General features: G+C 36.8%; 1 protein-coding gene across 1 annotated transcript in view; it reads left to right on the top strand.

Moving 5' to 3' along the window:
* The window catches only part of LOC149846363 (sorting nexin 2A-like), a 65,167-nt gene extending 39,085 nt beyond the window's left edge, over positions 1-26,082 (top strand). The window contains exon 5 of the mRNA XM_089996324.1: positions 25,798-26,082. Within this exon, the coding sequence (XP_089852450.1) occupies positions 25,798-25,878 (81 nt within the window). The 3' untranslated portion in view covers positions 25,879-26,082. The remainder of the gene's footprint in view (positions 1-25,797) is intronic.
* Positions 26,083-26,489: the final 407 nt, after the last annotated feature.

The raw sequence follows: 26,489 nt of genomic DNA, 5'->3' as shown, positions 1-26,489 counted from the left end.
TCCCGAACCCCTTTCTCCCCCTCTCGTTCTCCTTCTATCTCAGTCTCCCTGTTCCTCTCCCTCTCGAACCCCTTCACGGTGCCAGAGCAGCCGAGGTCGGTGGAAGCGACCTTCCTCTCGCTGCAACAACCTCCTCTCGCCGGTTAAGGTAGGATTCTGTACCTTTTCTTTTGGGTTATTGAGTATGCTCGTGTGTGTGTGGGATTCCAAGAACCCCCAAATTGGGGAAAGGGGGTTTCAGAATTCTGTTAAGAAGGGGGGAGGGGGGGGGTCGGTGATGCAACAGGGTTTTGGTTTCGGGTTACAGGGGGTGTTATGACTGCCGAAAACCCCAGATTGACTGATTGGGAATTTTGTTTGCCATGGAACTCAAATTAGGTTTCAGATCTCGATTGGTAAGTGGGGGTTTCTTTCGATTTCTGCAACAAGGGTTCGATTTAGGCGGCTGGAATTCCACTCCCCCCCCTCCCCCCCGTGTTCTTTCTGTTAGCCGCCAGTGACCTCTGTACACTCCTGATCGCCCCTTCACGGCAGAGGATCAATCGTTGGCAAAATCCCCTTCTCACAACGACAGCAACCTTCAAGCGACGATTTGAGACGTGGGTCTTAAAAGTGGAGGCCTTCACGTTTCACGTTCACCTGTGCCTGTGCAGGAAAAAGAAAAGAGCCAAAAGGAGAGAAAGGGGTGCCGGGAAAAGACGTCAGAGAGTTGCGTCTTTCATTCTATTAAACATATATACAATATACAAATCTAGGGTACGAAAGTACCCTCTAATGACATCTTAATTTACATTGTATAGTTGGATCTTGACCCGATCCGGAACATGGATCGGATCGGATCCTGCACATATATAAGTTGTGTCCAAAACTGACAACTTTTTTTCAGCCTCCCTCAAGTTGTGCATGGTCCTGGACCATGAACAACTTGCCTTTCAGAAACCAAAATCTGTCCTTTGTCAGCCCTTTTGTAAAAATGTCAGCAACTTGTTTTTCAGTTTGCACAAACATGGGCTCAATCTCTTTTTCTTCAACTTTCTTTCTAACAAAATGTTGATCTATCTCAATATGCTTTGCTCGACTATGATGAATGAGATTGAAAGACATATTGATGGCACTTTGATTGTCACACAGTAGCAGTGACCGAGCAATCAGTTCTCCTATTTTTGTTAGGAGATGTTTTATCCATGTAGCCTCAGCAGTGGCAGCAACCATTGATCTGTATTCAGCCTCAGTGCTCGACCTAGCAACCGCCTTTTGTTTTCTACTACTCCAAGATACCATGTTCGAGCCAATGAAGCTGCAATAACCAGATACTGATCGTCGTTCATCTGAATCACCCGCCCAATCAGCATCAGCATAAATAATGATCTCATGACCGTCGTTTGGATCTAATTCACTTTTCTTGTATACCAATTCATCGCCAACTGTACCCTTCAGATAACGAAGTATTCGTTTGACTGCCTCCATATGCGATGTATGGGGTTCATGCATAAACTGAGACACTTGATTAACCGAATATACTATATCAGGTCTAGTGAAGGTCAGGTATTGCAGCATCCAAACTATGTTACGATACTTAGTAGAATCTCCATATATTTCTCCTTCTTTAGAACTCAGTTTCTGATGGATGACACTTGAAGTTGCTGACGGCTTACAATCTTGCATACCTGCCCTACTGAGAACAAGGTTTTAAAACCCGTGACTTGGAACTCGACTCGTTCTTTATTGACTCGTGACTCGGCGGGTCAACTCGGTGACTCGGACCGGGTTTTGTTAACTTTTGATTTTAAAAGAAAAACAATATATAATTTGTCTGAAACCATGTTTTTGAGTAAACATAGTCTCCAAATGTCTGTAAGAATATAAAAACAACTGCAAAGAGCTATAGAGGTTTGCTTGAATAATTGAATTTGATATCTATACAAGCACTTTGACTAATTCATGATTTGAATTAGAGGATTTGGTCACCATGAGTTCAGTCTGCTACTACCTAAGGTTCCTAAAATGGCCAATCATATATGCTAGCTTGTTTTAAAAGTTTTAATTCCCTCTCTAACAAATCCATAAATGTAAAACGGGATATATGTGCATATTGAAAGTTTACATAATGCCCTATATCAACATAAATAAGCAATTTTCTCATGTATAAAACTATACAACAACAACAACAACAACAACTACGCCTTCATCCCAAAACAATTGGGGTCAGCGATATGAACCAAAAAAGAAATTCATTTTGGGTCTTCCACATGAATCCTTTTCCTCCAATCATTTCTATCCAACGCCATGTCCTCGGTGAGGTTTAAAGCATTCATATCCTTTCCTATCATCTCCATCCAAGTCTTCCTAGGCCTACCCCGACCTCTTTTAACTAATATATTTTCCCATTTCTCCAACCTTCTAACTGGAGCATCATTAGGCCTTCGCCGAATATGTCCAAACCACCGTAAACGATTCTCTCGCATCTTATTTTCAATGGGTGCAACACCTACCTTCTTACGTATCTCTTCGTTCCGAATCTTATCTTTTATTGTATTTCCACACATCCATCTAAGCATCCGCATCTCAGCTACACTCATTTTTTGAATATGATGTCTCTTGGCAGCCCAACATTCCGTACCATATAGTAAAGCGGGTCTAATAGTCGTCCTATAAAACTTTCCCTTCAACCGCAATGGCATTCTACGATCGCACAGCACTCCAGTAGCACTTTTCCATTTCATCCACCCAACCTTTATCCTATGATTTACATCTCCATCAATTTCTCCATACTTTTGAATGATGGATCCCAAATATTTGAAATAATCATTCACCGGTATATCTTGCTCACCAAGCTTCACTACACTCCCATCACTACTTCGTTGCTTACTAAACCGACATTCCATATATTCAGTCTTACTCTTACTCAACTTAAAACCTCTAGCTTCCAATGTCTGTCTCCATAATTCTAACTTAGCATTAACCCCAGCTCTAGACTCATCAATCAAAACAATATCATCAGCAAACAACATACAACATACTGTATAAAACTATGCAGAAAATATATTAATGGCAACTATAAAAAGACTACTAATATTTGAATATGTATAATGCTTGTTCACATAACAAATGGATGATGAAACCTAAATGTGACTTCCCATAGGCACAGTTGACCCGCCATATATAGTGAGAATCATTTCTTTAAAATATTTTGCTAGAATAAGTTGATAACACAGGGTGAACAATAGTTCGAACAACATGGCGATTTTATTCTATGGATTTAAATGTTTTTTTATCTTTAAATGATTTTTATTTTCTTTTTTATACAAAATCTGGGGGTAACCCTTGTTAAAATATATGTACTTATATATTTCGAAGCTGTAATTTGAAACTCAAAAAACAAATTTCAAACATCCCAAAACTCGCCCGAGTCAAGCCGAGTCAGGCCAAGTCAAGCCCGAGTTTTGGCAAACCGAGTTTGCCTTGCCGGGTGGACTCGCTGGAGGGGCGAGCTGAGCCGAGTCAGCCGAGTCAACGAGTTGACTCGGCGAGTTTTAAAACACTGACTAAGAATGTCCAACGTGTATTTATGTTGAGTAAGTGTGAGTGTATCACATCTTTTATCAACTTCCACTCCAAGGAAATATCGTAGCTCCCCTAAGTCTTTCATTTTTAATCTCTGATTTAACAACTTCTTTACTTCCTCAATGTGACCTTTGCAGTTCCCTGTGATGATGATATCATCTACATATATCAATAGAAGAGTAGTGACATCTCGTTCATTGTAAATGAATAACGAATGATCCAGAAAGGACCGAGAGAAGTGCCTTTGTATCTCTAGCGAAAAACTCTCGGACCAAGAATGAGAAGCTTGTTTCAATCCATAGAGTGCCCTTTTTAGCTTGCATACATACTGCTTGGCGTCTCGTTCTGCATACCCAGTGAGTTGTTCCATATAGACTTCCTCTTTTAAATCCCCATGTAAAAATGCATTTTTTACATCTAACTAGCTCAATGTCCATCCATGTTCAATGGCTAGACTCAACACAATACGAATCGTTCACATCTTAACAACAAAGATGAAGGTTTCATCGAAGTCTTGTCTTTGTTCTTGAGTAAATCCCTTGGCTACAAGTGTATACCTTTCAATGCTCCCATCTGGTTTATACTTTATCTTGTATACCCATTTTGACCCAACGACATTTCTATCTAGGTCTAGGCACAATCTCCCATGTCCCACATTCATGTAAGACTTCCATTTCTTCATTCATCGCCTCGACCCACCTTCTAGAACTTGCAGCTTGATAGAACATGAGAGGCTCATCCTCTTTATTTATGGACGTCAAGAATAGCTGAAAATCCAATGATTTTTTTTATAGCTTATCCATCTGTCAAGTGGATGTCGAGTCCGTGAGGATCTTCTGATATCCAGTGTCTGTGGAGCAGGATCAGAAGTACCCGTATCTGTACAAGGAATAGATGAGGGCTCTTTCTCACACCGGGTGTATACAACACCCTTATACCTTATTGGCTCCAGGTTTTGTATGGTTGTCTCTTCTGTTTGAGCTACATTTGTTGATTCTTCATATATCTCCTTCTCACTACAGTCTGCTGGGCAGTCTTCTTTAGCATTGGAGAAGAGTTCTGAATTTAACCATGGATAGTATACCTCGACACTGGGACTTGAGTTAACAACATGAAGACTTGAATTAGTTGGCTGATTATCAAAATTCATTTCGTCAAAAACTATATTTCTCGATATTTTGACGCATTTTCTCAATGGATCATAGCACCTATATCCTTTGTAGTCTTCAGCATATCTCACAAACCTACACTTTAAGGCTTTGTCTTGAAACTTATGTCTCAATGAGCTGTCAATGTGAACATAACAAATAGACCCAAACACACATAGTTCATGATAATCGGGTTGAACACCAAATAGAGAAAAATAAGGTGACTTATTTTCTAAGATGGTCATAGGTAGTCGATTTATCACATGAACCGTGGAGTGAAAAGCTTCAGTCCATAGAGCTACAGAAAGATTGCTCCCGTGCATCATGCTCATTGTACTCTCAACAATATGTCGATGCTTCCTCTCAACAATCCCATTTTATTGAGGTGTATGTGGGCAAGACACTCTTTTCTTTATCCTATTATGTTGAAGGAAATTAACAAAGTCACTAGAGGAGAATTCACCTCCTCCATCACATTGGAAATTGAGGATGTTGGTTGAGAAGTGGTTTTGAACAAAGGAATGGAATTTTTGAAACAATCCACAAACTTATGATTTGTGCTTCATGAAAAATATCCAAGTATAGCGTGAGTAACTATCAACAAAAATGAGGTAATATTTGCTGTCAGAAAGAGAAACAATTAGAGCAGGACCCCAGACATCAAAACATATGACCTCAAAGGGCCTTGAAGCTCTTTTATTAATGGAATTGAATGGCAAGACATGACTCTTACATAAATGACAACTAGAACATTTTATATCAATGTCTTCTGAACTCAGACTGGACTTAGGAATGAGATTATTTGAGACAAACTTTTCAATAAAATGACGACCACAATGACCCAAACGACTATGCCAAAGTCTTGGCTTATTACATTAAAAAATGTCAAACACAAACTCAGAAGGAGCAAAAAATTGGTGTTGGTGAGGCTTCAAGGATGAACAAGTATAATGAACGGAGGAAGGATCTTCTTGAAAGACGTACATGTTGCTCCGCCTTTTTCCCTCAGCGAATGTCTTCCTCGTGTGAAGATCCTTAACATAAACAGAAGAGGGAGTAAATTCAACTGAAGCATTAACATTATCAACAATTTTTTAGACAGAAACAATGTTCTTCTGAATATTAGGAGCATGAATAACATTTGAAAGATTAAGAGAGGACTTGGACATGGGTATAATAGTATTTTCGATATGTGAGATGGAGTGATGTGAGCCATCTCCTGTGACTATGCTATTCTTACCAACATAAGGAGTGAGATTCAAAAGTTTATTCGCATCACCTGTGACATGAGTCGCTGCTCTGGAGTCGATGTACCAAGTGCCTTTATCAGTTTGCTTCATGTTCAACCCTACCAAGGTTGCCAACAACAACTCTTTTACTTCTCCATCCTTCCTAGCCTCTGCTTGTGGAGGTTTTCCCTTGTTTTGAGGATTGAACCAACAATTTGCTTTAACATGTCCTTTCTTATTACATAAAAAGCAGGTGGGAATGGGGCTTTGTCCCTGTATATTGGGCGTAGGAAGTATACTACGACCCCCAAAATTATTTCTTCCTTGTCCTCCCTTTCCTCGAAAGAAATTTCCTCGACCTTTACCATAAGTCATCCCTGTGGCCAGCACATCTTGGGTTCCTGAATACCCATGAGTGTTCTCAGAAGATCCTTTCAAATTCATTTCATACTGTAACAGCTTTGCACGAAGGTCTTCAAACTTTGGAAGCTCTGGGAGACACAATAAAGTCGTCGTCAGAACATGATAGTCTGACCCCAGTCCACTCAGGGTTTGCTGCACCTTATCTTTATCACTCACTAGGCATCCCACTATGGCCAGCTGATCCGTGATGCCTTTCATTTTATTCTGGTATTCCATAATAGACATTGAATCTTTCTTCAACATTTGAAATTCTTGCTTAAGGAACATGATTCTCGCCTCAGAGATCTGTGAATATGTCTGAACAAGCTTGTCCCACAACTCTTTGGTTGAACAGTAATCAGGAATGGCTACGAGGACCTGTGAGAGCGTGGAAGTAATGTATGCCACTAACGCTTGATCCCTTTTCATCCAAGCAACATATTCTGGGTTTTTGAGAAGAATAATAGATTGTGCCCCTTTATCATCCGTTTTTTCCTGCGAAGTGAACTCTGGAGGGGGTGAGACCGATCCATTCAGATGACCAGAGAGATCCTGGCTCCTTATAAAAAGAACAATTTGCCTTTTCCAGGTCAAAAAGTTGGAATTATTCAGTTTTTCAGAGACTAATTGGCCAAGAAAGTTGGAGGAAAGGCCTGGCTGTGGATGAGGTGAGTCCACTTGAAAAATTGAAGGAAGGAAGAAAGAAAAGAGAAGCGTCTGGACTAGACAAGGAAAGCAGTCACCTGAATATTCTGCTTTAATATATATATATATATATTCATATATGATCAGAAAAAAAAACTAACTGATCAAAAACTGAATTTCAGTAATTGTATCAGTGATATACTTAATGACAATGTGTAGCAAAGTTGTAAATACTTAAAGATAGATGTATTACAAACTTAAGCAATATAATGTTAATCTCAGGAAATAGGGTAATCTGGCTAAACAATATTCAAACTGATGAACGAACAGAGGGAATGGAAAAAGAGGAAGCAATGAAATTTTGATGAGCAAAATGAAAGTAGAAGGTGAACGAACTGGGGGAAATCAGAACCGGATGAAAAAAAAGAGGGAAATCAAAACCTGATGAGAAAAGAAGAAGAGGAGGCTCGCACTACCAGAAAGATCCTTTCAGGAAGAGAAGAGTTCACTGACAATGAGGAAGAGAAGGGCTGCTAGTCACAACAACACTCGTTGACAGAAAGATCCTTTCAGGAAGAGGAGGGCTCACTGACAAGGAGGATAAGCACTCGCTGACGAGAAAATGAAGAGGAGATGAGGGGCTGGAGACGAATCTGCACTCGCTGAGAGGATGAGGGGTCGAGACGCTGGAGAAGAGTAGAAGACGAGTTTTCACACCCAGGACTTTAGCTGCTCTGATACCATCTTAAAAGTGGAGGCCTTCACGTTTCACGTTCACCTGTGTTTGTGCAGGAAAAAGAAAAGAGCCAAAAGGAGAGAAAGGGGTGCAGGGAAAAGACGTCAGAGAGTTGTGTCTTTCATTCTATTAAACATATATACAATATACAAATCTAGGGTACGAAAGTACCTCTAATGACATCTTAATTTACATTGTATAGTTGGATCTTGACCCGATCCGGAACATGGATCGGATCGGGTCCTACACATATATAAGTTGGGTCCAAAAATGACGACTTCTTTTCAGTGGGTTCCCCTTTTGATCTCGAGTGAGAAAAGGAGCACAAATGTGTTTCTCATGCAATAGTTAATGGATCCAGTGTAAGAGATAAAACATCATCACTAGAACCGGTAGATTAGCTAATGGGTCCAATTAACAGGTCATCACCTGGATACATTCATTTTAGTCATATAATGCATTTTAAGGAGATGAGACAAACTAGGTGGAAAAGATTGGAAATGGTATAAAATTTGGAAATAGTGTTCCTTTGCGACTTCAACTTCTTTGTATCTTTTGCTTGACAGAATATTCTTCAAGAGTTAGTTCTAGTGCTATGCTAATCTTTGAATATTGTTTTAAAAAGTCATTTTGGTTCATTATACAAGGTAGACTTTTTTGGCACAGACAAGATGACTCAAGAACAAAGCATCTTCATCCTGGAGTATGGCATAACACATGTATGAAGTATGTAGTGTGGTCAAATACCTATAGTTAGCTGCTAAAACATATTAAGATATAGCTTTAAATGTTGACATAGTGCTTTCAAATATGTTATGTTCTATGTCACATGGGTGCGGGTGCGGGTGCGACACGGGTGCGGCGCAATTTCAAAAATTTTGGACACGGGGACTCGGCTATATATATATTAAAAATAAAATAAAATATATATATATATATATATAAGACTTGGTCAAAGTTGTGCCCATTAGGGGACAGGTGATGAGTTGTGAAGGCATTCTGTACACTTTCTTCATACAGGAATAATTCACTTTTGGGCACTTTCTTCATACACTGTAATAATTTACTTTCTTCATACAGGAAAAAACCACAAAAACTTGAGTTGTGCCCATTCTGTACTTAAAACTTGAAAGTGTACAGGTTTTTTAGTTGTGATGGGTTTTTTTCCTTACAGCTGTAGCCTAGAAAATTTTAAAAAAAAAATTCAAAAAAAAAAAATTCCAAAAAATGGACCAAAATGACCCTGGGTGCGTTGACCGCACCCAGGGTCGGGTTGACCGAGTCCGAACCGCACTCGTGTCCGCACCCGTGTCGGTGCGTGTCGACGCGGGTGCGGCGACCTTGGAGCCGAGTCCATGTGACATAGGTTATGTTGTACTCTTCACAGCTCACTCTGAGGAAGCTAAAATACTGGATGGCTTATGAAGGGGTTCTAGATTTTCATAGATTAACAGTCATTAACAGATTTTGGCCATGGACTACATTTGTAATTTTTATGCCAAATATAAAAATATTGGCTTGTTGGTTGTCACATGGATATGACTGCGGATACGGGGTATAACAATTTTTATGAAATTTTCAATATAACTTGTATATGAAGGGTTATGGAATGATAGTCAAAATAGACTAATAGAGTATCCGTGTGACATAACTTGTTGGATAGTTATGTAGGTTGTAGTGTGACAATCTTTTATGGTTCTTTTTGCCTTTTGATCACTATCTTGCTTGGGTGTTGATTTTGTTTTTAGGAAGCCAAAAATTCAGAATGCCTCTCTTCTTAATTACCTCTGATAAGCAGATAATATGCTATGTTATTCTTCTGCGGTGATTATCATGAGATTGGCTATGAATTGCCAGAGATTGTAAACTTCATAGCTGAAAATATGGCTATGGATTTGCAACTATATTTTTTTTACGTATATCTTCATAGCTGAAGATGCATAGAAAAAAAAAATCTATTGCTAGGGTCTTTAGTTTGTATCATTTTCTTAGACAGGTGCTCCTTTCACTGTCAGGAAATTAGGCCCTTGTTCATGTTGGCCCTGTGCAATGGACCATAAATTGGCTTATTGTGAAGAACAAAAAAAAAAAAACCGTGGACTATCTGGGTGCTTTTCTATCAACTGACAGGTAATTATTGTGCATCTTCATCATGGAGCTCTGACCTTGATCCACATGTTGAGCACTTGTTGGACAAGCAACCAAAGTAGTATCACTAAGTGAGACCTGGGCAGTTTAAAATATATATATATAAATAAATAAATAAATAAAATAATAAAAGAGGAACCTATGTATGGGTTGGCTCGGCTAGCCCGGGCTGATAGGGGTCTGCCAGGCCCAGTCCGGCCTTAGGCAGGACTGGGACAGACCTGGCAGTCCCCTGCTAGGTCCGGCCCAAGGTTGACCCGACCCAGCTGACTAAGGTCAGTTGGGCTTGTTTGAAACCCCAGCCAGCTGGGTGTAAACCTTCTTCAAAATTTTTTGGGTATTCAGTTAGGCTTTTTAAATTTATTTCAAGACTTGTTAATTAAACTAAAGTTGGCTTGTTGTGTATAAAAGAATGGGGTTTGGTTTCATATGCTCGGAATTGATACGATACGCATTAGCAACATACTATCTCAAGTGATTCCAAGTGCTCATGTACACTTAAAAAGAACGTGCCTAGTCATGTGATTATTTTCCAGAATTTTTGCTAAGTATGGTGGACGTAATTTGATGAATGGAGTTCTTCTTATGCTTTAGTTTGAATTTAGCATGTTGGATATGAATGCATGCCTGTTAGCATGTTATTGCAAAGTTTGTTTTGGTACAAGTGCATATCTGATATGAATGTGTGTAGCCCTGAAATTCAATTTCTAGATCCGGGTTATGTTCATGTGTGTGGATGTTAACACATGTTATGAATGAAAAGTTTCATGTGCCTACATTTATGGGACATGTTTAATTATCGTGCATTTATGGATTGGTTTCAAGTGCATGTGCATACATGAAATCGACGTGTGTTTAGCATGTATAATCCTGTATAAATGTTCTCATGTACTTATGAATCATGAATGAATGCATATGTGTTAAGTGATTACATGAAAGCAATTTCACATGGATGGTGAACACATGCATATGACTATGGTAGCTCATGCACATTGTTAAATTGGTATGAATGAATGTGCATTTGGAATCATGTTGGTATCATTGCATATTGTTATGATTTTTGCATACGATGCATCGATGTTCAAAATGAATCATGGGCCTAGTGGGCCTCGAGCTTTGGTTTGCTCTTCCTTTATGTATTTTAAATGCATCGCAAAAATCACATTTATTTTTATTGCACTGTATTGCACTGTTCTATGTGTTTCCATGGGCGGGAGGCCCATGATGGTTCTCACAAGGATAGATGCGAGCTTTTGCCTTTGCTTTTACATGCTGATTTGCAAAACTTAATAATTGGGTTTTAATAAAAAAGACAATGAATAAGAACAATGTAATATATGTTCTGCGATCTCTCATCGGAAGATTGAGAATCTTAGAGATTCGGTTTTGAAGGATCATGAGGATAAAAAAAAAGACTGTGTGCACTAATGTTTATCCCTGAACCCGATATTGAGGTTCTTTCTCCTTGCCACGGTTTTAGGGAGAGTCCGTCACTTGACCTGGGAGTGGTGTGTTCGACATAGTTGTTGTTTTGGTATACCAAGAAAGTGACACTTGTGGACATGGAGGGTCTCTGGTGTCCCGACATTAGATATGGAGGTCTAATATTCCGAAGGTGATTCGGTCGAGGGCTAAGTTTGGAACCCAGTAATAAAATGCAACTTGTGTGCTAAGTTATTATGGGAACCCTACTTGACCTCGAAAAATCTTACATGTTTGGTGTATCCGCGGGCAACGGTAATTAAAAAGAGTAACTTAAATTGTGTGTATTTAATAGGGACATGCATATGAAAAGAAAATCTTAAGGAAAGATAATAAAGTGTTCATGCATTGCACATAAATCATACATATTCCTGCTATGCCTTAGATCATGCACATTTTGCCTGTTCCCTTAATTATTACATGTTGATGAATGCATGATGTTTAAGTTCTAATGCATGATAAATGTTTTGCTTACTTGAATTATAATTCTTATTATTGATTAATGTTTTTTCATTCTTAATAAATGCTCCCTGTTGCATGAATGCTAAATTGAATTATGCAATTGTCATAATTGCATTCCTCCGAACTATTGCATGAAATCTTATCTGTGTTTTTTATGCTTAGTTATTTCATTAGAGGGATTCGTACGCAGAATTCTTCGCCCTAGCTTCTGGGTGAGCTACGAGTGTTACGTTTTTTGCTAGACAGTTCACAGAGGGACAACGTGACTCACTCTTCTTTATCTTTCTCTTACATTTGGTTGTCTATGCACTCTCAATTTCATTTATGCTATTGTTTTAAGACTTATCACTTATTATTCAGTAAAAGTTTGCGTTGGTAAGGATGATAAATGTAAGAGTTTTTGTGGTGTATTTGGTTATCAAATTGGGAGTGAAACTGTAAAGACCCTGGATTTTTGAAAAGATTTCCGCAATTTTTTTTTAATCTTTTTCAAGGGATATAAGTTAGGGTCGTTACATAATCAAGGGCCTTCAATCATGAATAAAGTGTCCACCAAGAATCAAAATGGACAAGCACAAAAGTGGTCACAAGGCTCACATGTAAAAAATATTGTTTTATTAATAACTCAAACATGCAAGAAGCATAACATCAAAGCGGGGGTTCACCCTGTAACCACCCTAACTTATCCTCGTGAAAAGTGATTTTTTAAAAAGAATTGCGGAAACCAAAACCCAAGGATCTGGGGCCTCACATACTTAACCACTACCAAACCATAAGTGATTTTATATTGAATCAACCAACGAATAACCAACTTTATTAATTAATAATGAATGTCATAAAACAAGAATAAAATAAAGAATGAAATCCAGAGCCACACTCTAAAAAAATATCAGAAACTAGTCACGCGATCTCGCAACCTTCATGTGGTAGTTACCCCCATCACTGAGCTCCAGGTCTTTAGAAAAATATTTGAAACACCGGGTAAGAACTCGAGATTCTTTATACAAATTCTTCTAATAATCCAAGTAGAAAAGAAAGAGTATAAACCAAATTTATGCAGAGAGATTAAGAGGAAAGTAACAAGGACAACAATTTCATAATTCATTTACCATTCGAGCATTTAAAAGCAAGTATCATGCAATAATAATTTTTTACATGCGACAGAATAAGTATAAATATATGAACTAATGCAGAACAGTAAAAGATGCATGATCCAATGCGCATGCATAAATAAATTATTAAGTTATTATCAGAGTTCTTTTTTGCATGCATGTCCCTATTAAATGCACACAAGTTTAGTTTCACTTTTTATTAAACGCGCGGATACTCAAAACGGGCACAACAGTTCTCGAAGTCCAAGATAGATTATCAATTATAGCTTAACACACAATTTGTATTTTGTTACTTGGTTCAACATTTGTTCTTTAATCGATATCAAGAATCAACACAATCCATCGGAACATTAGAAATCAACATCTAATGTCGGGACATCAGTCGCCACTTTGTTGGTATACCAATAAAAATAATTGTGTCACAACACCCCTCAGGCAAAGTGACTGAAAACTCTCTAAAACCGTAGTCAGGAGGTGAACCACCATATCGGGTTCAGAGGCACAAATGCATACAGAGTTTTAGTATCCTCACGGTTTTCTCAAAACCGTCATTCAGGATTCCCACACTATTGAAGGGACATTCAAAAAGAAAATTAATTACACTGTTTATCTTTTTTATTTTTTTAACAAAAGTCAAGTTCTTTATACAAAAAACGTTTTGCAAATCAACATGCAGAGCCCAACACGGGATCTAGTCCATTACAATTTAATAGTGCAATTAGAAAGCTAATTATTTCAGAATGAATTTTGCAATGGATAAAAACAAATCTTGGAGCAACACATGCTCCTGGCTCAGATGGCCTACAGTTCACGTCTGACCACCAATGCATTTTAAGCTAAATCCTTAGTGAACATGCAGTTCAAAACATGTCCACATGTATTCATACACAACAAGAATGTATATATAAAACAATTTGCATATGCATATGAATAAATGTTTGCAACATGCATTTCTTATGATCCATTTTATGCATAAGCTCTTAAATGTGAACGTGATCATATTCATGCATATAATGATTTTCATAATTTTTCATGCATATGACATAAACATTGCAACACGATAAATCAATGAATAACATATGCAACAAGTACTCTGAAATTTATATGGATCGGATTTGAGCATAACTACATAGTTCAGGAAGCATATCATAATTGCCGGTCATAACTATGCCACAGCACAACATGCTGTCCCTAGGCATTAGTATGTTGTTGGCAACATGCAGAAACATGCAGCCACAGGCTGTGGACAGCGGACAATGTTCCACAAAAATGTGCAGCATTGTGCTGCCCTACAACAGCCCACTGATATCATAAATAGAACACATTTAACAACATTAGAATAACTCCTTTGGCAGTATTGAGAACAAATAAAATTCTGCTGATTATAACAGCATGTACGAAATATTTTAACGGGGTGCTAACCTGGATCAAAAGTCATGATATTAAGGTTGTTTCGATGCCAACCCATATGGCAGCATTGAACAACCTAATGACAGCCATCTCATTGCTGAAAAAAAAAACATGAATAACATGTTCTTAACCCACACAGGGGTCGGTTTATGTAAAACATGAAATAAATAGCAGATCGTTAGAGATCAGCACTATCGGGCATAAGCATATTTCATTTTTTTTGCATAACAGCCAACCGATGACTAGAATAAACTTCTGGACAGGCCTTACACAGGTCGGCATAATAGCCAATTCAAAAACATGATTTTGCGAGCTCGATTTTGAAGAACCTACACACAAGGACAGTCAGCCAGCACAAAAAACATAGCTCGGACAGATCTGTCCAAGCGACATAAAGTGATAGATCTGTTCAGATCTGCTGTGTTTACCAGATTTGCTTGCGTAAACGCAGCAGATCTGTCCACTAGCAAAAGCCTGCAAGTCTGTCCAGATTTACCTGTGTAAACACAGTAAATCTCGACCAGATTTGCCATATGCAGTAAACAAATTTCTAAAATCAAACAAAAACTGCACTACAACAGATTTTAAACCAAAATAAAAACTAGTTTTGAATCAACCTGACCGCATCTGAATATAGTTTAAAACATAAAAACAACTTCGGCAGCCAGCAAGTATCTTTAATATAATACATTGATGGTGCTGGAATAATTCTGTTATACATCTTATCAAGGAAATTGGCTCTAAATATTTTTGTACAGCCAACAGATTTTCAGCATAAGTAGATCAGTTTGACAGTCGATCAAACACAGTCATATCAACAGTCAAGTGAAAGAAAAACATGTTGGAAAAATAAATCTGCTGCACAGCCGTACCTGAAATTCGGTTCTTCTATTATTTTTAACAGCTAAAAGATTTTTTGTACCAGTACATATGCCTTAATGGCAGGTTAAAAAAACCCCATTAAATATGGCAGTAGCATGCTTGAATCTGTGACAAGTATATCATCCAAACCAGACCTCGCATGGTCACCCCCCACCACCACCACACACACACACACACTATATATATATATATATATATATATATATATATATATATATATATATATATATATATATATATACACACACACACACACACACACACACACACACACACACACACACACACACGTGTGTGGGTGGGTCCCTGCGGCAGGCCTGGTTTGGGGTCAGATTTGATTCCAAACCAGCACCTTTGATGGGTCATTCAGGTTTATGGCCGACCCCCATATATATATATATATATATCCAGCATGCTTTTGCTATATCGATAATTTAGACATGGATTTACACATGAATAAACAAGAAACAAAACGTGCTTTTATCAAAAAAATCGAGATACATGCAACCGTGCATCGAGGCATTATAAGCTTCAAAAATCAGATTTCTTATTTTCTAACTAAAATTTCACACAAACCTGATTTAGCCTATTTTTTCCCATTTGAATCAAGAGAGGAACCCATACTTTCGATCGGAGAAGGGAAAAGATCAAAAAATCTTCGTCGGATAATCGGAACGGAAAGTGATCCTCCCTTCTTTCTTCTCTTTCTTCTTTTTCCTTTCCTTTTTCTTTTTTTTTTCCTTCTCTCTTTCTTTTCCCTGCTCTCTCTATAGAAAATGAAATCTAGAGAGAGAGAGAGATGAGTTAGACCTTTTTATAATTTTTTTTTTGTCTTCTAGAGAAAGGGTGACGTCCCTTCTAGAGTCCTTCTATAGAGGATAGAATTGTACAAAATGTAGAACTCTATGTCTCTCTAACCACTACTATCTATCCTCTTATTATCACTTATTTTATTAACTAATTTGGGATCTATCTAGAACACCTACCTAGGGAGAGTTCTATTCCATATAGAACTCCACCTTATCCAATAAATAAAATTTTGAAATTTAATTATTTAATATTTTTATTAATTATTTAATATTAAATTATTAAATAATTATTTTTTTTAATATTCCAGAGGGTGTCTCTCCCCTCTGGAAGTCCTCTCAATTTAACCTTTAGATTACATTTAAAGTTTTAAATTGGTTGGACTTGTATTTCAGATCCAAATCCATATGGATCCCAACCTAGACCAGATCCTAGTTAATATGGGTCTTGGACTGGGTCCAGATCCATATCAACTTGGATCAAATGGAGCGGTTCCGATCCGATCCAATCAAGAAAATGGTAAAACAAATGCGGGTTATTTTTGAAAATCGTGATTTTCGGGCCAACCGTTGTCCGAATTCAAAAAAATTAAATATCAATATTATCAAAATTGCGAGACACATCTAATGATATACTACTTGATTTTCGCCTTTGAATTTTGCCTGAATTTAACTTGAATTTTGCTTGATTTTAAAGGTCAAAAACAAAAAAATTTATAAATATTATTTTTCTCATTTTGGTCTTGTCAATGGGTCTTGGGTCACACCCAGACCTAGACGCCACCTAAAAACAAAGATTTCTATCAACTTATAAAATATTTAGCCCAATTTTCAGAAATTTCAAAATTTAAAATGAATAAAAAACACACGATATTACACACCCCTTTTTATGTACACATAAGATGGCCTAAGAGGCATTGGATATATTAGTCTGTCTATATTTGTAGCCGCTGGACTAGCCCCAACGGGAAGTCAAACCTAGTGAACTTTTGGTTTACTGGTAAAAAAGAATTAAAATAAATACAAAAAATCATTTATAAATGTATTTAATACATATATATATATATATACATGTATGTGCAAAGATTAAAGAATTCAATCAAGAACCAAAGGTTCTTCAATCTTCAACTTATGTAGATAACAAAAGTGTTCTCTCAAGAAACACATTTACAACACCCACAAAGAGAACCACATAGTGTTCTAAAGATCACACTCACAAGCCTGACAAAGGGGATACACAATAGTAATATAATTTATTTAACAAAAAGAGTATGCCAAAAAGGCTTACATTACAAAGGGGAGAACACCCCTATTTATACACAAAGGGAGAGGAGTGAGGGATTAAAAGAGAGAGAGAGAGAGATCATAACATGAACAACTCAGTTTGACTCCCTATATTACATATATTATTTATATAAATATATATATATACAAGTATAATACCATATATATATATAAGTATAAATATATATACAATTTAACACTCCTCTTCAAACTTACGGTAGGATAACCAAAAGTTTGCCTAAAATGAAGTGAAACCTAGGAGCAGAGAAAAGTTTGGTAAAAAAGTCTGCCAACTGGTACTCTGATGTGACATAAGGCAGATCTATAGTTCTTTAAAGATATTTTTCAAGATATTTCTCTTGAACATAATGGTAGTCCATCTTGATGTGCTTTGTGCTTTCGTGAAAAGTGTTGTTGCTGAAAATATAGATCACTCTTGTTGTCACAACATATCTTTGAAGATCCTAGAATCTTGATTCCCATATCAGTCAGCACGGAGTTATTGGAAATGCCATAGAGAGTGGGGAAGTGCACTTCCCCCTCGCTTTCCATTTATTTATTTATTTATTTATTTGTATTTTTAATTTTTTTTCTCTTTCCCCTCACTTCCTAGGTCGCTTCCGATTCGCTTCTTAGGTCGCTTTCGAGACGATTCTTGGTTCGCTTCTAAGTCATCCCACACTTCTCGTTTCCTAAAATTTTGAAAGTGCCTCGCTTCCCGCTTCAGATTTCTGAATCACTTCCCGCTTCCTCGATTGATAACTCTGAGCCAGCTGTCTTCTCAGTCATGCTACCTCCATTATAGTAGTAGCCATGACTTTGTACTCAACTTTGGTTGAGGAAAGAGAGACCTTGTTATGCTTTTTGCACCTCTACGAGATCAATGATTCACCTAAGAAAACACAAAAACTTGTGGTTGATTATCTATTGTTTGTATCACCTCTCCAGTTTGTATATGTATATACAAGTAAATCTAATGTAGAAGAGGAAGACATAAACAAGTTTCTAGAAAGAGAATTTTTAAGATATCTAATAATACGCAAAACAACTCCTGTGTGAACAGATATGGGAACATGCTGAAACTGATTGGCTGAGTGTACAACATGTGCTATATCAAGTCTAGTAATAGTTAGGTAAGAAAGAGCTCTGATAAGCTGTCTATAAGGAGTTGGAGGCTTCCCATCATCAATTCTCATCTTAACATTTGTTATTTCAGGAGTGTCAACCTTCTTATTATTTGATATTCCAAACCTGAGAATAATATAAAAAACAAACTTCCATTTGTAGAAAGTAACATAGAAAATCCAAATTAGTCATTTCAAAACTAGTTTTAATTTTTTTTTTATATATTGAACTCCTTGTTTGTCGCCTCCAGTGATTATCATATCATCTACGTAGAGTAGCAAAATGACAGTACTTGCACTAGAATTTTTAACAAATCAATGTCAGTCAAGTAAGATCTAAAACCAATATCAAACATAACTTTGCTAAATCTATCATATCAGGCTTTGGGTGCCTGTTTCAACCCATATAACGCCTTTTGAGGGTGAAGAATCTTTTCTTGAGAAAAGCTCATACCCAGGGGTGCCTCTATGTACATTTCTTTCATAAGATTTCTACTTAAAAAGATGTTTTTAACATCCATTTGATATATAGACCAGTTTTTAATCGAAGCTACTGCAATGAGAGTTCTAACTGTGGTCATGTGGGCAACCGGTGAAGCGGTTTCTTCATAATCAATGCCATGTTTTTGCAAATATCCTTTTGCAACTATCCTAGCTTTATATCGCTTAAGAGTTTCATCACTTTTGGTTTTTATTTTATATACCCATCTACAACCTATGAGTTTCTTTCCTGGTGGAAGATTTTGAATAGACCAAGTTTGAGCCTTTTCCAAAGCTTCAAGTTCTATCCTCATAGCTTTAACCCATTTAGGGCATTTTTTGGCTTGAGCGTAAGATGAAGGTTCTACATATGAATGAATTAGGACTATGCATGCTTTATATTTTGAAGAAAAAAATCATAGGATACAAATTTTGTTGGGGGTTTTGATATTCTAGATGATTTTCTAATTTATAGTTCATCTTTATTAAGGTTAGAAAACTTTTCAAGTGCACATGGAGGGTTTTGATTTCTCCGCCTAGAATATTGTATACAAGTTTGATCATTGTGGGACAATTCATCAAATGATTCAAAATCACTAGATCCAATAATGTTCTCCAAATCATGTTTGCAATAACAATTGTCTTAACCTTGTTTTGAAACAACATCAAACAAAAAAGAGTACTCAGTTACTTCCTTCGGTTGATCTTTATCAAAGAATTTGTCTTTTTCCAAGAAGGTTATATTTCGAGAGATGTATATTTTTCCATTTTTAGAATTAGAATCCTTTTTTGTTATTGGCATAACCAAAGAAGGCACAAGGAATAACTCTAGGAGAAAACTTATCATTCTTATTGGTAAAAATAAAACATTTGCAATAAAAAATTCATAATCTTAAATAATCAGGGAAGAGTTTGAAGAGTTTTTTAGCCGGTTAGATATTGTGGAAAGAAGATGACATTCTGTTTATAAGATAAATAGCAATCATGACAGATTTTTCCCAAAAAACCTTAGGCACATAGCTACCAATAAGTAAAGTCCTTGAAGTTTCAATAATGTGCCTATGTTTTCTCTCAACTAGGTCATTTTGTTGTGGTGTGTGTGGACACGATCTTTGATGCGTGATGCCATGTGAGTAGAGATAATTTTTAAATTCTTTTGACAAATGTTCTCCTCCTAAATCATTCCAAAATATAGAAATATCTTTTTCAAATCTATTTTTGGCAATCTTATGAAAACTTTGAAAGTGAAAAAATACTTCAGATTTATGCTTAAGAAAGTAAATCCAAGTATATCTAGTAAAGTCATCTAAAAAAATAACATAATATGCATATGCACGGTGCTGGACCTCAAACATCTGAATGAACCAACTCAAATGGTCTAGATGAAATAAAAGTTTTATCTTTTAATGATAATCTTTTCATTTTTTCAAGAACACAGTCTTCACAAGTTAAATAATTAATATTACAAAATCTTTTCAAACTTGAAAAAAAATGGATTTTAGATACACTAGGATGTCCTAATCTTTTATGCCATAATTTTAAATCCTTTTTTTTTGACATTACAATAAAAGGCATCTTTTAGTATCTCCAAAAAAAATCATATAGTAGAAACCTCCCTCTCTATGGCTTTGCCCAATAAGCTTTCCTGGCTGGCGATCATGTACCAAACATTCATTTGAAGAGAAAGAGATATTACAACCATAATCGGATATTTGAGACACGGATAAGATATTCAAATTTAATTTAGGAATGTATTTAATTTTTGGAATGAGATTTTTTTTGGAGTTTGAAAGATCCTTTTTAAAACTTTCTATTCCTTTGATTTCAAGAGGCGTACCATCAGCCGTAAAAACTTTTGACATACTTGAGTTGCTATAGCATTAAGATAAAATATCATTGTTTGGGGTCACGTGGAAAGATGCACTAGAATCAAGAAGCTAATGTATCTTACTTGGGTCCAAATAAGATATCTGAGCTAAGAGGTTGAAGGGCTTCAATTAATTGAGCTAGAGACATGCTTCCAATAGATGATTTTTGAGGTGTGAGAATGTTCTTCTCCTTGTCCTTTGACTCTTGTGAAGAGTCAATCGAAGCAACCTTCTTTTCAAATGTCCTTTTTAGTTTAGGATATTGAGGCTTAGTGTATCCCGATTCATAACAAAAACAACAAATGATTTTCTTTTTTTCAGTCATTTTCTTGTCTTATATAGTGAGGTGACTTATACGCACGAACATAATTTTTTGGTCTAGAAACGACTAAGACTAAGTCATCTTCACTTTTGCTTACATATTTTTTCAATTTATTTTTTCATATTCGACTCTTATATAGTGTATTCAATAGAGGGCAATTTTCCTCTATGGAGAAGAATAGACTTTGTAGATTCAAATTCTGGCCTTAGACCATTAATGAATTGATAAAAGTACTCTGCATCTATTTGTCTTTGGCAGAGTTCTTGTCTTCGTGACAATGCAACTTTTGCTATAGAAGATCGAATTCTTTCTAAAGTTTGGGTAGATCATTATAGTATTCTGTAATAGTTTTATCCAGGGTTACCGGAAGCGCCTAGCTAAAAGGGGAAGCGCGCTTCGGAAGCGTGAAACCTCGCGCTTCCGAAGCGTGGGGGGAAGCGTCCCCCTTTTTTGGGAAGCGCGTTTCCCTTTAATGGGGGACGTGTTTCCCTTTAATGGGGGACGCGCTTCCCTTTAATGGGAAGCGCGCTTCCCATCACGCTTCCCCCACGCTTCCCCTCGCTTCCCCTGTTTTTTTCAATTTTTTTGTATTTTTTATTTTTATTTTTTTCGCTTCCCCCTCGCTTCCGAGACGCTTCCTAGGTAGCTTCCGAGACACTTCCCGAATCGCTCCTAAGTGGTCCCACGCTTCCCCGCTTCCTAAAATTTTAAAAGTGCCTCGCTTCCCGCTTCCCGTATCGCTTCCCGCTCCCGCTTCCTCAACTGGCAACCATGGTTTTATCCCCTTGAACCATAGTCTGAACTCTCTCTTGCACATTGCATACATGTGCAATATCTTTAGGAGACTACATTCTCTTAAGATAATCCCAAGCTTTGTTAGCATGCTCAAATTTAGAAAGACTTATCCACACTACTAATAAGCCAAGACATGATCTTGACATGTCTCATCCTCCACTCCTTCAACTTCTTCTCATGAGTGATTATAGCTTTAGTTTTCTCATTTTCGATTAGAGGAACCTCTTTCTCACCCTCTACCTTAGTGAGAACTAACTTGGGTTCCGGATCAGATCCATCTACTAGTCCCCATAATCCATTTTCCCAAATAAGGTGCTTCATGATAGAATCCCATGTTATATAATTGAAATCATTAAATTTTATGGGTTTAATGGTGACATTATCATTGTCATCCATTTTTACAAGGACTAAGAGATGAGGAAAAGAGAAAGAGAAGAAAGAAGAGAGGAAAGGGCACTCCTCCACCAATGAATCTTAAGATCACTTGAACACACTTGCAAGATCACCAATACTTTTGAATAAGATGCTTCAATTGAGCTTTAACATTTTCAAGCTCTGATACCATGTAAAGATTTAAGAAAACTTTAATCACGAACCAAAGGTTCTCCAATCTTCAACTTATGTAGATAACAAAAGTGTTCTCTCAAGGAACACACTTACAACACTCACAAAGAGAACCACAAAGTGTTCTAAAGATCACACTCACAAGCCCCACAAAGGGATAAACAATAGTAAAAAAATATAATTTATTTTATAAAGAGAGAGTGCCAAAAAGGCTTACATTACAAAGGGAGAGGAGTGAGGGATTAAAAGAGAGAGACATATATCATAACATGATAGGGAGCAATGCTCCCAATGGCTAGAATTTTTAGCCGTTGGGAGCAGTCAAACCAGGGTTACCGGAAGCGCCCATAGTTAAGCTCACTTCCTCAAAGTGCGTTTCAGAAGCGCGAAACATGGCGCTTCCGAAACATGCTGGGAAATGCCAAATAATTGAGAAGCGCCCTTTTCATTTAGGGGAAGCATACTTCCCAATTTAAGGGATGCTCGCTTCTCCTTTTTCATTTTTTTTGTTTTCATTTTTCTTTTTCTTTTATTTTTCTCTTTTTTCGTTTCCCCCTCACTTCCTAGGTCACTTTCAGTTCGCTTCCCAGGCCGCTTCCGATACGATTCTTGGTTCGCTTCTAAATCGTTCCGCACTTCCCGTTTCCTAAAATTTTGGAAGTGTCTCGCTTTCACTTCTTGCTCCCGCTTTCCCAACTGGCAACTCTGAATCAAACTCAATTTGACTCTCCCTATATTACATATATTATTTATATAAATAAATATATATAATATTATATATATACAAGTATATATATACAGGAAAATGGGTTCGTGCTAAACCAATTTGGTGCTAAACCACGTGCTAAATGGGGTTTTTGGGCTTCTCCAGTGCTTTTTATGTGGTTCTGACCCCATAAATGTGTTGGGCATGGTCGATTTACTAAGAATCCACACCTGGATCATGTGTTTTCGATGAAAAAAATGATGTTTGGAGCCTAAAAAATTTACAAAGATTTTAGACCGTTGATTTTTTGAACTTTATAAAAACCCACCAATGTGTTGGAATCGAATGCTTCAAGAGCTGATCCCTCTAAAATCAAGTACATAGATCACATCTGTATGGTCAGAATTTAAAAATAAAATGAAAAAGCCCGAAAAACCCATTTAGCACGGGGTTTAACACCAAATTGGTTTAGCACGGACCCATTACTCTATATATACATATCCATGTATGTATATAATACCATATATATAAGTATAATTATATGTATAATTTAACAATATATATAGTCACCTATATCGTTCAAGGTGTTATCTTGGTGAGAATATTTCTTGAAGATATTTTCAAAAGTTGAAAAATCTTGGGAGTTTAAAAAATTAGAAAAAAATATAAATAACAACAAAAGGATAAGAAAATAATAATTTTTTCATTATTTTTCTTGCAAAAATATAAAGAAACATGTTTTAAAGGTTTTCAAATATAAAAGAAACAAAAAAATAGGAAATGCAAACTTTAAAAAAAAAATCCCAAAAATATCATGATAATATCGTGATATTTTGTCTTCCGGTGATATTTGGAAAATAATGCAAGATATTCCGTTTAATACCGTCTACCTTAAAATATCGGTATTTCTCACGATATTTTCAAAATATCGATGATATTGGTGACAGTGATATATATTATATATACATTGTGTGTATATACAATTTAACAAAATATGAAGTTTGATCTGGGCCCCATCCATAGTTACCTGTTTACTATCCTATCATCTGAGTTGAGCAACCTAAGACCCATAAAGGTCATACTTCAATCAGCTTACCTTGAAGCATCTATGACACCTATTTTTTCTGTTTTTTTCTTTTCTTTTCTCTATGCCTTTTTCATCTTCTGCATGATGCTGGCTGGATGCCAACTAAGTAGATTTCATCTCAGTTTTTCATGATCACACAAACAAGTTCATAGGCTGCAAAGATGGCAGAAAAGTACATGTGCAAATATGTGTAAGCATATAGGCTGAATATTTCTATTAACAGTTTAAGCATGAATTTAAGCTTATATTTCTTTGTTTTGCCGGGTCTTTTATAACTTGATTCTTTATAGACTATGAAAGTAGATAGAAAACCATGCTTGCAGGTAGTCCTATGGATACCAGGAAAGATGGTCCTGGCTGCCATCCAAACCAGAATAGATGGAGTTGATTGAAAGAATCTGCAAATAAAGACCCCCTAGAAATAGAAGATAGGGCTGAAGAGAGCCAAAATAGTCATGTATAATCTTGCATAATCCTGAGTGTTTCAGTTCCAGTACATGGACACAATGGGACAATGCAAGCAAAATTCAAAGATTCATGGTGAGCGTATGACTATGAGTAGAGAACGCCCGCATATCCATGGTATATTGACATGTTCAATACTGTTCATAACGTCTAGACCAGCTGTAGTGCAGTGTTAGTAGGTAACCCATTGCATTTAGGTCCAATTTTGGTTGTCAAACAGTATATATATATATATATATATATATATATATATATATATATATATATATATATATATATATATAGAGAGAGAGAGAGAGAGAGAGAGAGAGAGAGATTTGTTTGTGTTTTTCAGTAGTCATAAATATTAAATATGCAATCCCACCGTGATCAACTGAAACTATGCATCACCATTGTGAGATGCTCGTGTTGGGTATCTCTTGTGGCCTCGTTGGAGAATGACCAGTGAATGAAGGGCCATTAAGCATTGGTATGTTGACCAAAATAGAATCAAAAGTCAAGTTTCCATTATGTCATGCTGCCAGTTGTACAAAATCAGGGGTATGTATGAGATAACAGAAATGGCAAAAGAGACTTTGTAAAGGAAGTGCTAAAAATTTAATTAGTACTTTTATTTAGCTTAGGCAAGGAGTGGATGGGGGGCTGCATCTCTGTGGGATCAGTGTAGCTAGGAACCATAATTGATGTACCATATTCTCCGTTGTGTGAGCTTGAATATCTGATTAAACCAAATTTCGTCGTTCCTTGATTTTCAAGAAAGGATTGAATTGGGGGTATGTGAACATGGTTTAGTAGTTGACTGCTCATTTAAGGTGGCCATGTTATTGACCTTGTAGTGTGGATGTTAACAATAAACTACTTGTTCCTAATGAAAATTTTCAGTGCTATGAAGGTGAAATTTTTCATTGTTATGCTGCATGCCTTGTGTTCTTGCATTAGAACATGCCGTAAAGAGTGTCAATTTTTTGTAGGTGATAACCTGAATCAAACAGAAAGTTTGATGCTTATGATTTCCTCTTTTTTTCCCCTCATATTTCCAGTTTGTAGTAAATAACATAAACGTGATTTCTCGACAGGTTGGGTATGCAGAGAAGATAGCTAGTGTGTGGGCTCAAGTTGCAGAGGAAACAAGTGGATACGCAAAAGATAGCAGTTGAGGGTTGTGTTGTAAATGAAACTTTGGGTGTATACCTTTTCAAGAGTTGTACACTAGGATGAATACCCAAAATGGCTTCAGAATAAACATACTCTAAAATATTTGTCTAATCAAACTCGATCAGATGTGTGGCCATCCCAGTTTAGTGAATTGCTGGATTTGAGAAAATTCTAACGAACTTTCCTCGAGTTTGGACCACCATGAACACTAATAAGACCGAGGATTTTGCGTACAGTGCAAAAATATTGGTGCATGTGAAGGCACACGCAAGGTACTTTTTGCTTTCAGGAGGCACAGTATCACCAAGGAAACTCATTCTCATGTCCCACCATTCACATACTTAAGAAACTCATTCTCATGATCCCACCATTCACATACTTAAGAAACTCATTCTCATGATCCATCTGAGAAAATGATTCGCAATAGGGAGAGATCTCCCATAAACCATGAGAGAATGGTGCACATGTTGAGAAGTGAATCATTCTCATAAATCGGATTCTCATGTGAATCCTTGTCTCAGGTGGAGGGGTCAAGCAAACATGCACAAAGTTTATTCTTTGCGGTAGTGCCATTTTGCCAATAAATTAGAGTAATTTACAGAAGTTTGCCCAA

The sequence above is a fragment of the Nuphar pumila genome, chromosome 2 (assembly GCF_984573655.1).
Source record: "Nuphar pumila chromosome 2, dmNupPumi1.hap1.1, whole genome shotgun sequence".
NCBI lineage: Eukaryota > Viridiplantae > Streptophyta > Magnoliopsida > Nymphaeales > Nymphaeaceae > Nuphar > Nuphar pumila.
The sequence above is the reverse complement of the archived record's forward strand: the minus strand, read 5'-3'. Positions and strand labels throughout refer to the sequence as shown.